The 13,489-nt window shown below is 42.1% G+C and overlaps 1 protein-coding gene across 2 annotated transcripts; it reads right to left on the bottom strand.

Moving 5' to 3' along the window:
• Nucleotides 1–65: 65 nt before the first annotated feature.
• LOC118301096 (pneumococcal serine-rich repeat protein) lies at nt 66–13,259 on the bottom strand. Of its 2 annotated transcripts, none has more exons than XM_035626214.2 (31): nt 13,019–13,259; nt 12,817–12,925; nt 11,513–11,580; nt 10,804–10,869; nt 10,312–10,385; nt 9,044–10,206; nt 8,324–8,354; nt 8,194–8,231; nt 7,980–8,110; nt 7,826–7,901; nt 7,617–7,675; nt 7,368–7,415; nt 7,203–7,270; nt 7,055–7,095; nt 6,910–6,949; nt 6,209–6,243; nt 5,968–6,095; nt 5,719–5,839; nt 5,311–5,543; nt 5,021–5,222; nt 4,286–4,442; nt 3,498–3,662; nt 3,213–3,335; nt 3,077–3,122; nt 2,885–2,988; nt 2,670–2,794; nt 2,083–2,454; nt 1,687–1,970; nt 1,054–1,155; nt 782–931; nt 66–291 (listed from the first exon to the last, which is right to left on the bottom strand). In XM_035626214.2, exons 2-31 carry the CDS (start codon nt 12,906–12,908, stop codon nt 185–187), a joined length of 4,449 nt encoding a protein of 1,482 aa, XP_035482107.2. In that variant the 5' UTR covers nt 12,909–12,925; nt 13,019–13,259; the 3' UTR covers nt 66–184. The 2 variants fall into 2 exon arrangements, with proteins under 2 accessions (XP_035482107.2, XP_035482106.2); XM_035626213.2 differs by having other exon boundaries at nt 13,099–13,258.
• Nucleotides 13,260–13,489: the final 230 nt, after the last annotated feature.

The raw sequence follows: 13,489 nt of genomic DNA, 5'->3' as shown, positions 1-13,489 counted from the left end.
ACCTTTATTCCTGTGCAAAGGAAGAAAGTTGTTATTAAAACATTCAAATGAGGAAAAGCACCAAATTAAGCATAACTTAAATTTAATCATATGGTACATATATTACTCAATTAATTTACATTATATACATTTATTTATATATATATATAAGAGCCATTAAACACTGTTCTTTCCTTCTTCTGGATCAGGGGACTTCTGGTCGGGTTCTGTATTCCCTGTTGATCTCGTTGAGGACCACATCCATGTTTGGGTCTTCCTCAGCTGTGATTGTTCTGTCTTCGAATGGGCTGCCTATAACACAACACCGCTGTCATTATTTCTCATAAATATAAGTTTGTATCAACCTCCTAATGAACAGCTGTGCGACATAAGTTCCAATTAAATCTAGTGAAAAAGGTGATGGCAACACAAAATGTAGGTAAAAAACAACATTTATCTTTCTACTAGCCGCGTGTTGCAATGTCCACATTTTTATACACACATTGTGATAATTACAGTAATGATAATATGGATTATTATGTCATATGGCAGTCCACTGACTATCTTGTTTACAATTATCAGCTAGTGAGCACTCATGAGACCAAACATGTCAAATCAAGGTAACAGTTGATATATTCAAACAGACAAAGCTTTCTTTTAACATATGGATTGTGGAGTAAAACCCTAATATGGAAACCAAACAAAACTTAGAATGAGTGTATGGATCCGTTGTTCTAATTTGCCATGACTAAACATCTCACAGTCAGGTGGCTGTGACACAAAAAGCTTAGACTTCACTCACCTATGCCATTAGTCTGCTCTGGAGGGTCATTGACAAGAGAAGCTCTGGATGAGTTGTTGGACTGGGAGGACGTTGATGAGTTAAGAGACGTCAGTTGGGTCACTGAGGACTGCTGCTTCACATTCTTCTGTGTCGCAGTGCGACTCCATTCTAGGAAAAGAGACAGAGGTGAAAGGCCACGTCCTAATTCAGAGGACGGAGGGACACACCTGGACGTCGGAAAGGTGAAGGTTAGAGTTTAGTTGTGAAAAGGGAAAGTGGAGATGTCTAACCTGAATTCTCTGCTAGTCGCATTCTGCCGCAGCACAGGTAGATCCTCCACTGCCTCCTCACATTTTCCTTCACCGCACAATGGAACACAAATATGAAGAAACCTGCGAAACAGAATCATTTTTAAAAAAAAATAAGAAAAAAAATCACACCAAACCTTTACAGCATGGAGTCTGGACAATCAGGCACAGGTCATAGACATGGACATAATAGAAACAACTTCATCTTGAGAGCACGAGTTGTCCAGCTCCTTGTATGCAAAGTTTGTATGAGTCTTTCATTTTAAACCATTTTTCAAAAGGTTATTTCTTTTAACGCAAGTCTTGATCGTCTGTTGTAAGACTCAGAGGCAGAACAAACAGACTCAGACAAGGGTGAAATATCTAAAACGTTCGTAATTGACAGGACTTCAGAGCTGGATTTCAGGCAAAGGCAGGAGCCGATCCTGCAGGTTCGGTATAAATTGGGACATGTAAGTTAGAGTAGAGTCGTAGAAACAGTTCTCCTACATGCCGTACATTTGGGTAAACAACCATGGAGATAAAGTTGGTTTGCTAATATTTACCAAATGTGCACAAATAAAACTATTGGATCCAATATAATGTAAACACTCAGACCAGAATGCGTGAACTCACCTTGCAAGGAGTTAAAGATGGCAAAGAGGTACATGAACGCCAGATTCACAGGCCCCCAGGCGAAAAAGGCAAAGCCCCACGTGAGGCCTAGGAGGATTGTTATCCCCAGCACACTGCGCACATCCTGAAGTGTGGTGCGGTGCTGCGCGTTGTGAGGGTTCTGCCTCTTTATCCGACACAGCTGGACCAACACCACGACGAACATGACGAGGTTGAAGACAAAAACTGCGCAGAAATAGGCCACCACCGCCACGTAGAAGGCAATGTCATTCTTCAGCCAGCAGCTGTGGGGGGAGGACAGGGATGGCGGAGAATTAAAGGGTTAGCTCTCTGTTTTGTGCTGCTCTTATTTCATGTGTCTTGGTATTTGTGAAGAATAATGTGCTGGAGACTCACAAGTCATCAGTAGTGCCATCTGCAAACTTTCCGTAGGAGACAATACCATAGTTATCCTTGTCGATGGCGATGACTATAATGACCACAAGCATCGGGACGCCCCATCCGACCAGTGAGAACCTCAGCATGTAGTGCGAAATGTGGCTGTTGAAGACTTTCACCAGGGCCAGGTACATGTGAACGGCCTCCAATCCCATCCAGGTGAAGGAGACCAGTAGGAAGTAGTGAAGGAACCAGGCAGTGGAGATGCAGAGGCCAATGGCGTCCGGGTAGAGCGCCAGCCAAGCATCGACCAGGAAGACGAAGTTCAGCAACAGCAGAGCCAGACACAGCTGGATCAGGATCTTGGATGGAATGTCCTTACGCAACTTCCTGCAGGGATCAAATGGTTTAGACAATATCTCAGCGAACAATGCTTTTGTCATAAAAAGCTGCACATTCTTTCCTTTTTCTTCATTCATTCTTTAAACCATGAATGATTCAAAAAATGCATACAACTAAGGTGTTTCAACTTTCATGGCCTCCTGTTGGTAGAATCAAAAAGGCCACTTGACTCCAACAGTGATTATTAAATGCTGGAGGCTCACCCAAAGGCCAAGTAGGTGAGGAGGGTGATAGACAGGAAGATGGCAGAGATTCCACAGCCAATATACGTGATGAAGGTAAGGATGGTGGCCTGGAGAGCACTGGTTACAGACTCTCTGGAGAGGTCCTGTGAGAAAAAATATTAAAAGATATTATCAAACAAAAGGATGCATGAGAAAAAAGAAAAAAACAAACAACTTCTTCTTCGTCTTCTTACCAGTAGGATAGCAAAACTGGTTAAATGGTTGCAGCCACAAATCGTCATATTGTCTGTGCTGTTCTGGACAGAACAGCCATTAGGATTCCAACCACCTGACCCGTCTGTCGGCAGAAAACACATATAAAGCACATTCCAATCTTTGTTTGTTCATATGCACTTAATTCTGATAGGAAGAGAAAACACACTTACTATTAAATGTAACGTCCCAGAAAACACACGTAGTCACAAAACCATCCTATAGTTTGGGGAAAGGGAACAGGAGCTTTATGAGTTTACAATCTTTCATTGGACGTCATGCGGACGGTTTTTGAAAAAATGGACTCACTGGAATCGGTTCTTTGTTCCTCAGGTGAATCACAACATCGTCCTTCAGTCCTGAGATTGACAGGTTGGCCACACTTGCTCCCAGGATGCCACTGTTAAGTTTGCGTTGTCCCAAAGATCGGTCCTGCAAGGCCAGTTAGAGACGACGTTTTCAATGTGAAATTCAAAATTGAGTAACACATTTCTTTATTTTGATCAAAAGCCAAGCGTGTCAGCATGATGTTTCTCCTCAGATAATGATAATACACATCCCGCTCTGAATGGGACATTGGTTGGATGTGTAGACCTGGAACACTGTGCTCTTCTGGTAGAAGTTGAACTGGACTCGTGAGGCCAGCAGCTGCTGCTCTGGGGTCAGGTCCTGTGTGATAGAGGGAGGCAGCCTGATGGAGCCCTGAGGGATGGAAGAGTCTGCTCTCACGCTCCTCCTCTGCCTGGGATCCCCACGGACCTTCGACACACATGGGATGAGCACACAGAGACACAGGGTTAACTTACAGATTATATCAACGCAGACCTTTTATTGCCATTTTTTCGTTTTGGGGGCGACTGACATCAGTTTGACATAGGTCACTATTTGCTGTAGCTGCACTGGCCCAACTTGATTTCTCCTTCAAAAACAGGTGTAATCATATAATCATATAAGTCATGTCATTGTGATTTCAGGAAGTAGGTTGGCAGCCAGAATTTCTGACCTAGTTCACCTCACCGAATGCTTTCAGAAACATCAACAGTCTTTCCACATGTGTACAAAAATAATGAATGTAGGTAAAATCCGGATAATTTATTAATACAGGTATAACATTTTTTTTTATGAATATAAGATAAATGTAGAATTTTTTGGAGTTCCTTGTTCAAAAGCAATCTCAATAATGTTTGTAAAAATACAGAGGATGTATACATTATGTCGGAGAACAATTTCTAATCATCAAGTGATGGACAGCACATTTTGAAGCGACCTCTGGGTAATAGACTCTCTTGCACAGCAGACAAATTTAAGGTTAATCAGGAACAAATGACCATATCAAGAACACTGTTCCACTTAAATGTGTCAGTAAGCCCTGGCAGCCGTACCTGTACATTACTGGGGTCTGAGATGGAAAAAAAGATTTCCTGAAAGTTGCTGCCATCTTCTGGTTTCACAGACAAAGCCACAGACAAGGACAGGAGCGTCACCGCCTCTTTGTCAAGGACCAGCTTCAACCCCACTGTATCAACGATCCCTACGATCCTGATGAAATAGAGATGAATTGTTATTGTGTAAAATAGCAATAATTCTAACATTCACTGAGGCACTTCAGTCACACTGGTGGTTCCCAACCCCCTGGGTCGCAGACCAGTTCCAAGCCACACTTCGAGGAAGTGGATCTGGTGAGTAAAAGCTACATACATCTGCAGTTTCATCGGCCACTTTTTTTCATCTACCCGTCTTCCCACACCACCAACAACAATGAACTGATCTTGATTTAACGTAGGTGATTAGTTCGTAGAAAAAAAAAAGGTTCATCATCCCAACATTTAATTTCAGAATGAAACACCACATAAAATATTTGGACACCATCTGAGAGTGAACTCAGGAACAGAATAACAGGCGACTGTCTGTTTAAATCTATATTTCAATTTGTGTAGTAATGGGATGTGGGATCAGTTCCTCTCCAATTACAGCTACTCTGTCCCTCTTGGTTGGGCAGTCTGGGACAAAATTGTCAATAAATAAACGATCTGATGTGTGAAAAAGGTTGGTGACACCTGAGTTACACTGTCTCATTTCTACACCAGTTGAGAATGTCAAATAAATAAATGTGTAACCTGCTGGCGGAGTTGGCCAGCGTCTCAGAAGAAGCATCGAGCAGATTGCTGACAATTTGGACGGAGGTGTTTCCCAGAGCCAGGCTGACGTTTGGGCCTGACAGAAGATTCTCCAGCTGGGACACCAGCTGGTCCACCTGGCTGGAGTTCAGTTTGGACACATCTCTGGTCAGCTCGAGGAGCGCGTTGGCTTGGCCTTCAGCTGTGGCCGGCAGAATTCAAAAGGGACACAATGATGACGCTGTGGTGATGTAACCAGGGTTGTGCACATTGCTGATGCAGTGACAAACCTGTTGCTGAGGTTGTGGTTGCGTTGACTGTTGCCGTCACCGTGACATTGGCGCCAGTGGTTGTGGCGTTGAGGGGTTCGGCCGTTGTGTTCAGTGGGGATGATGTCACGTTGACAGACGCGGTGGTGCTGGAGGCGTTTGGTTGCATGGTCGTCACGTTTGGGCTGGCTGTCGTAAACAGCGTCAGAATACACTGTTCATCCAGCTCTACAGCCACATTACTTCCATTTCGACTATGAAGAAGAAGAAAAAAGGACCGATTGAAATCCCAGGGAGAAATCAGTAGTAGGAGCTTTAAATCTATCTGCTGCTGCAGTTTGATCTTCTGGAAGACAAACAGCCCTGACGTAGGTTACTATCATGTTCTCCGAGTGAAGAAGACAAGGTGTTGAGCAAAATCATACAAACCAGGCGAAGATGTTCGGCGTTTCTGTCGTCGTGCAAAACTCAGCAGGCGTAAGGTTACTCTTATACCATGTGAACGCGGAAGTCATTGGCTTGCCGCTCTCATTTGAATTTCCACATATTGCTGCATGACATTTCAGACAATACACAAATGAGAAGTTTTGCAAGGCACAGCTGCAGGTATTTTTTTGAAGTGTATGAACTAATGGTGAGTTGACTTGTTTTCCTGTGCTTAATATACAGTATACACACCTGCTCGCATCACCAGTCCATTAAAATGGATCCGTTCATCAGACTGAAACACACTGATCACAGCTGCCGACACATTACAGATAGGAACCTCACGGGCGAAGCCTAAAATCACTCTGCAGCTCTGACGACTGGAATAAAAAACAAAAAAACCCAAAAACAAATAAAGGTTCCAGTCAGAGTTAAAATGTTGCAGATGTACCAGAGCATACATTGTGTTGTCTTTTAGTATGATTAGACTCACTTTGTTGCTGTGCTTGTACAGGTCACATTCACATCCTGTGTAGAAAATTAAAATTTCAGTCAAACTTTCTCAAGTGATTTTGTATAATAGATTAAGATGTGTCATGAAGTTGCCCTTATGTGGGATAATATGGGAAAAAAATAGGTTGATAACATTTGGATTAGTTTTGCTCATAGACTGTTTATAAAGATGAACAACATGACAGCTCCAAAAAGTGAAACCAAAACATATTGCTCGCCCCCTGGTGGCGGGCTGCAGTACATGCCATAAACCTCCTCCATATTTGCAGATGGGACATGGGCCAAACTTAAAAGTCAAAATACTGAACACGCCCCCCCCCCCCTCCCAAAGGAGGGTTTCTGTTATTTTTGGGTAGTTTGTATCACTCTGGTGTATGTGCAAGTGTTCACCTGTCTTATAAGTTTGTTTATAATTAGTTATTTGATGCTATAAAAATGGAATAAACATCATGACATATATTGGCGGGACCTGGATACAACATGGCAGCAGCTGATATTTTGTCTTCATTTTTGTACAGTGGGAGGAAGTGGAGACACGTCGTCCATCTTTATATGCAGTCGATGATATGATATGATATATCATGATATGATTTTCCCCTAAAGTAAACAGTCAAAATATTCATACTGAAGCAGAAACTGTGGAAGTTTAAGCAGTATGATTATGTTTTGCGCTCAGATTACCTTGTATTCTGATGCAACGGTGGACAATGGACATGAAATACTGCAAAGTAAGATTACAAATACTGTGAATTATTCTTAATTTATCAAAAGTGCTTTTATGATACAAAATTTGATTTGTAAATAGTTATAGAATGGTCAAACTCACTTTGTGCTTGGAGAGCAAATTGGTGCTTTTATCTTAGAAATCTGTAAAGATTCAATATAGTTAGATACAGAATTAAATGATGCAAGATCATTAAGATTCAACATGAATTTATGCACGCATGCTTGTCCTGTGGTGCACGGAAACATACCAGGGACAAGACATATGACGCGTTCATCTGGGGAACCTGCACTGACATTTCAAAAGTGTAATATGCATCTAGAGACAAAGAAGAAAAAGTCACGAATTAAAAGGCTTTCAGATTACATCGATTAGATAATAATCTGGTGGTCTTATTATCTGATAAAACTCTGACCAGTTCTGTTGCAGTAAGCAGAGCAGCTGCAGTTTTTTTTCTCCACATCTGAAAGTTAAATCACATTAGTTTATGTTTTCAAATGACAGTTAACAGAACCACAGCAAATCATTATTTTGGGGTTTTACATTAAAATACTTGGTTGTAGTGTAAAGTTCTTCATAGAAGATTTAACCTTGCTGATATTATTCTTTTTCTGGCTGTAAAAAAGTTGTTAAAAAGAAAAAAAGTCATGAATTACTTCCTCACCTTGACTACAGTTAGTTAAGTTCGTGTGACTTTGCACATATGCAGCCCCGGAGACCTCACTGTCAAAGAAAGACCATATTTCATACCATGTGAATCAATTTATGCTTGAGAGAAAAACAATAGAATTAAAAATATAAAAAAGTGTCAATGTTCTCTAATGTATCTTGTCTTGTTGTTAATTCAACAAATAAGTTGAATTAACATCTCACCATGACGAACTGGCTGGACCCTCGTAGGTGCAACTGCCCTTCTCCTGTAATGTGCTGCTGCAGTCATCTAGCCGACCTGTTCAGTGACACAAAGGGTTAATTGCATGAACACATTGGGTAGATGGTAATGGACTTCAGATTATTCGGCACTCACCTATTATGTCTGCTGAATTTCCCACCACATGGATATCTCGGGAAGCTTTACTGGCCGCACACAGAGTGCGGAGGATGCAACACGGAGGCACAGTCTGCGTCAGCTGCAGCAGCACAACACACTGTGTGTGGCTGAGGTATAACGTCAGTGTTAACGACAAAGTGTTGCATCTGAACCCGTTTCACTCGTTTGAAAATAGCAATATTTCACTCACTTTATTTCAGTCTTTCTGTCGCATGAAACCTCAATTCCCTGTTGAAACATGAATAAATCGTCACTCACACGGTGCTTCTATATTCGCACGCCGGGACCCACACGTAATTCACATTTGAATGTTGACTTACTTGAATGAGGCCATTTGTTGCGTTGAGCTCACTGAAAAATAAATTCAGACAATATTAAGGTTTGCAGTATATAACTCTTTTAAAGGAGAGATCTCGTATATTTTCCCTTCAGAATGAAATTCATAAACAATAGAACACATTCATTTTCATAACTTTTGTTGCTACAGCCTGACTTGGTCTGCTGCGACCAGTGGCCTTTTGTAACTAAGTGTTGCAAACTTAAGCCAGGTATAGCTGTGGAACTGAAATGATGGAGTCAGGTCACTGACTTCAGGCATCTTCTCTACTCCTGCTGCCCATTTGCACATCACAGATAAACATTTTAATGAGTTTATGACAGAATGTAAAAAAGTGCGTGCCGTCATCTTGTATTTGCAAATTGCGGCCACAGTTCAGGAAAACACAGTGTCTGCTTCATCGTCTCACAATGGCAACAAATCACCAGGTGAAGATAAACGTAATTGTTCCTGCAGTTGCTATCATTGAGTTCAACTATAATGACAGTACACAGCAGAAGATGCTACGCAGATGTTTTTGCTCAATACTTTCTCCTCCTATCCACAGTGTAGAATAAAATGTTTTTGTAGAAAATGATGAGTAACATTAGGAAATTTCTCTAACGAGATACCGATTGATGGACTGCACTGTGAAAGTCTTGGGAACTTAACACTTGAATTAATTGATTCATATATCTGTTTAAAGAAATCACTGCAGTGATACCTGGCTGATGTCACACTGGCACTGATTTCACGAGCTACCCGCTTCTTGTTGGAGCCCCTGAAGTCTTCGTTCCCCAATGGTACTTTCTTGGAGGGGACTGTGCTGTTGTCAGGTACAGTAGGTGGCGGACTGTTGCTCTGTGTCAGGGCCCCTGTGGTGGATTGAGTAGTTGTAGCTGTGTCTGTTCTGTTGCTTTGTAACCTTGTCGCCGCTGCAGCGGTTGTTCTGTTGCTTTGTAACCTTGTCGCCGCTGCAGCGGTTGTTCTGTTGCTTTGTAACCTTGTCGCCGCTGCAGCCATTGTTCTGTTGCTTTGTAACCTTGTCGCCGCTGCAGCGGTTGTTCTGTTGCTTTGTAACCTTGTCGCCGCTGCAGCGGTTGTTCTGTTGCTTTGTAACGTTGTCGCCGCTGCAGCGGTTGTTCTGTTGCTTTGCAACGTCGTCGCCGCTGCACCGGTTGTTCTGTTGTTTTTTAACGTTGTCGCCGCTGCAGCGGTTGTTCTGTTGCTTTGTAACGTTGTTGCCGCTGCAGCGGTTGTTCTGTTGCTTTGTAACGTTGTCGCCGCTGCAGCGGTTGTTCTGTTGCTTTGTAACCTTGTCGCCGCTGCAGCGGTTGTTCTGTTGCTTTGTAACGTTGTCGCCGCTGCAGCGGTTGTTCTGTTGCTTTGCAACGTCGTCGCCGCTGCACCGGTTGTTCTGTTGTTTTTTAACGTTGTCGCCGCTGCAGCGGTTGTTCTGTTGCTTTGTAACGTTGTTGCCGCTGCAGCGGTTGTTCTGTTGCTTTGTAACGTTGTCGCCGCTGCAGCGGTTGTTCTGTTGCTTTGTAACGTTGTCGCCGCTGCAGCGGTTGTTCTGTTGCTTTGTAACGTTGTTGCCGCTGCAGCGGTTGTTCTGTTGCCTTGTAACGTTGTCGCTGCTGCAGTGGTTGTTCCATTGCTTTGTAACGTTGTCGTCGCTGCAGCGGTTGTTCTGTTGCTTTGTAACGTTGTCGCCGCTGCGGCGGTTGTCCAGTTGCTTTGTAACGTTGTCGTCGCTGTCGTCGCCGTCGTCATGAGGGTCGTCCCATCTGATGTGCTTGCAGATGAAGTTTTTGGTAGGGAGGTAATTGTTTCTGTTGGACTTGGAGACAAACAGTTCTCCAGCTTGTTTCCAAACACTTGGCTAACCTGGAGAAAAAGAACATGATAATCCCAAAATTTAATCATACTGTAGGTTGCATACAAACTGAAGCTTTAATAAGAAATGTGTTTAAAACCGGTATCCCAACATACCCAGTGCTGAATTTCTGGTTCTGTCTTCGGCGGTCCAGTGACATCCACAGTGACATACACATGGTAGTATAATGCTGTAAGGAGGAAAGACAAAACATTGTTTGTGGAGACAGACTTAGAAAAAAGGGGACAAAAATGAATGCAGCATTGGACAAAATATTCTTGACTCCAAAAAGGACATTTCAGCCAACAGGAAGATGTTTTCGACTCAGTGTGTCTGGTAAATCCAGGCAAATCTAAGTTACTGAGCACAAGCTGAAATAGTCCAGATACCCACATCTACCTCCCACATTCACATCCGGACTAATAAATTAACCTTAACGGGTAGTTTACCTTGTTTTAGACATAAAACCCTCATTTTATGTCTAAAACTGGTGGCATCCCCCTTTAATATTAAAGGTGACAGTGTTGCAATGAGACCAGCAGCGGTAAGATGATTGCGTAGAACAGTTGTGCTTTGTCAAAGGCTGAAATGGACAGATGTAAGTTTACCTGAAGTATTCGGAGGAGGTGTAGGAAGGGAAAGAGCAGCAGAGGTGTCAATACAGGAAGATGGAGCTGATGGGAGAAAAAAAAAGAAAATCGTCAATCTGCAGAGAGCAAAATGAAAAAGATGAAATCCAAACTTCAACTTCATAACTTCCGTTGACGATTGTGACCCATCGCCACAATACGGAACGATAACTACGGACAATGTTTTCATCCACTTTCATGGACCAGCACACACATTCGCATTTCTTGTAATTTCTTGTATCTGATATGTATATATTGTAGATTGTGGGAGATTATAAAGACCTATATTGTACAAACAGAAATTAACAGGTGTTGAAATGAATAATAAAAACAAAGAAATATAAACTTTGAATAAATAATCCAAAAATATGGGATCACTTCTATATATGCCATCTTTATCTGCCTTGCACATAACTGAAATTGAAAATACAATATCATCATATTTTTCCACCTTTTCAAGGAAGACGCACTGTGACGTTTTGTCTGTTAGGGAAACAGTCAGCAATCAAACTCGAATAACAGGTTATTTAGGAAATTTAACACACTTGCGTGTGCGTGTTGCAAGACTAAATGACAGATGTGTCCGGACAGTTGCAGTTTATAAATAGGGTTCTTGACAGACGCCTCTGCTCCATTGTCTGCAGAAAACATTTTTACTGTGATTGTCATAGCTGATGTCAGTCCTTACCTGCCAGTAAGACCAGCAGGATCTGCCACCAGTGTAGATGTCTGACACGTGGACCTGTCCTCTTCATCCTGCAATGTGACAAAGACAATCATTTAAAACCTTGTTCTGTTTTATTGACCTGCCCGAAATGATAAAAAAAAGTCTTGTTTAAGCTTTACTAAAGTGACATTTGTTTTTGTTTTTTACACCTGCTGTTGTACGACAGTCGAAGAAAAGAGTCACGGTGAGTCACGGAAAAAACTGGAGGAACACCTTTGCTCAATTACACCCACGCTAATGAACGCTGATTATATGTCTGTAAGTGTTTATCTTCTTTTCGGGTCGTTCTGTCCATTAATAATATATCCTGTATCCTGGAGAAGTGAATGACGCTAAATCAAACGCTAAACATTCCTATTCAGACACACCTTTGAGTGACAACAACAGAACAAACACATTGCCTTTGTCTCGGCTTTGGCCAGCGACCAATATCAATCCATAGAGTAGTACATGCTGTGCTCTATAGACACATATGAGTTTTCATGAACGAATGATGAGTGTTTGCTTTTCACAGGTGTTGACATGTGATATTAGGCTTGTGTTCTTATCACACTGTAAATTGGAAGCTGTAGACGTGTATTTACAACTCTTTTAACATGCTTTTTTTTCTTGATATACCTCAAAAACCTAAACAAACTGCCGAGAAGTATGAGGACGTGAATCAAAGGTATAATACAGGTGTTGCCTGGTTCTTGATTGACGTCATGGCAAAAGGGAAAGAGGGAGAGTAAATACGAATAAAGAGCTCTATTCACTGTGGAGAAATCCTGGCAAACCGCTAATCAAACAACAGCTAAAGTCAACTCCTGACAGGATAAGAGCAAGTGGTATAGATGTATGGGTGAACAATGCTGCGTTGCCCTACAAATTCAGAACTCTGCCTCGTTCCACTGTACAGATGTAGATAGACAGATAGAGAGTTGAATACAGCCCCCAGCATCAGGTGCATCATCACCTTGAAACATTATCAATAACTTGTAATAATGCTTAAAGGACACAATCAGATGGCACATTCTGATAAATTGACAGAGTCACTGAAAGAAAAGCATAAAATGAGATAGTATGACAAAAAGGAAATTTAACATTTGATTTGAAACCAGGTGCGAGGTTTTTTCTTAAAGTTCAAAGGAAGTAAAAAGTATCTCTGCATTTGAATGAACTAGCTTGGTGATTAATCCTGAATATATCAAGCACTAGCCGTGACCTCTCAGGTGAACTTCACATAAAGAGAAAGGAGACACGTCAACACCACCACCGCAACTTACCTGACAGAGGCGGTAAACATTTGTCGGAATAAAGATCCACAAGTGTAAATCCTGGATGCTTCCATGACTTTGTCTTCATCTCCATGTGGCATAACTTCCCCAATCCAAACTTGAAAAGAAAGTGGAAACGCAAACATGAGATGAACAGATTCTTCTCTCAGTAGACACGAACCTGGTTATTGATGGTGTCAGGCTTCCGTACATGTTCATGAAGGATCGACAGCTGACACGTGAGTTACACCCGCGACACGGCAGCCTGAAAAGGGCAGACATCCACTTTACCTTGATCAAGTCTTGTTCAAAAATTGTGCACCTCCTGTACAGGAAATTATTCGATTTTTAAACCAGATCAGAAAAAGTCCCCCTGTGCTCCAATGTCAACTAATGGGTGCACACTATCCCTGTAAGAGATTTGTTTGTTTGGCAGTAAAGGTACGCCTCAGGGTGTGTCCTAACCCTGTTAGTGTTGTCACTGATAGACTGTCAACAAGAGTCTCCAGGGTAACACCACATAGTTAAAAAAAAATGCACTGAGACATTTACTGTTGCGTCAGAAGAAGTCAAGCATTATGTCTCAGTCATGTCGTGGACCTGCTCTTCAGGACTGTGAGTGGGCGGAGCTTGTTCCTCACTAACTGCTTCATTCGTTTCTTTCATTGTTGAGGCCCTCAAA

This window comes from Scophthalmus maximus, chromosome 2 (genome assembly GCF_022379125.1).
Source record: "Scophthalmus maximus strain ysfricsl-2021 chromosome 2, ASM2237912v1, whole genome shotgun sequence".
In the NCBI taxonomy this organism is placed as follows: Eukaryota; Metazoa; Chordata; class Actinopteri; order Pleuronectiformes; family Scophthalmidae; genus Scophthalmus; species Scophthalmus maximus.
The sequence above is the reverse complement of the archived record's forward strand: the minus strand, read 5'-3'. Positions and strand labels throughout refer to the sequence as shown.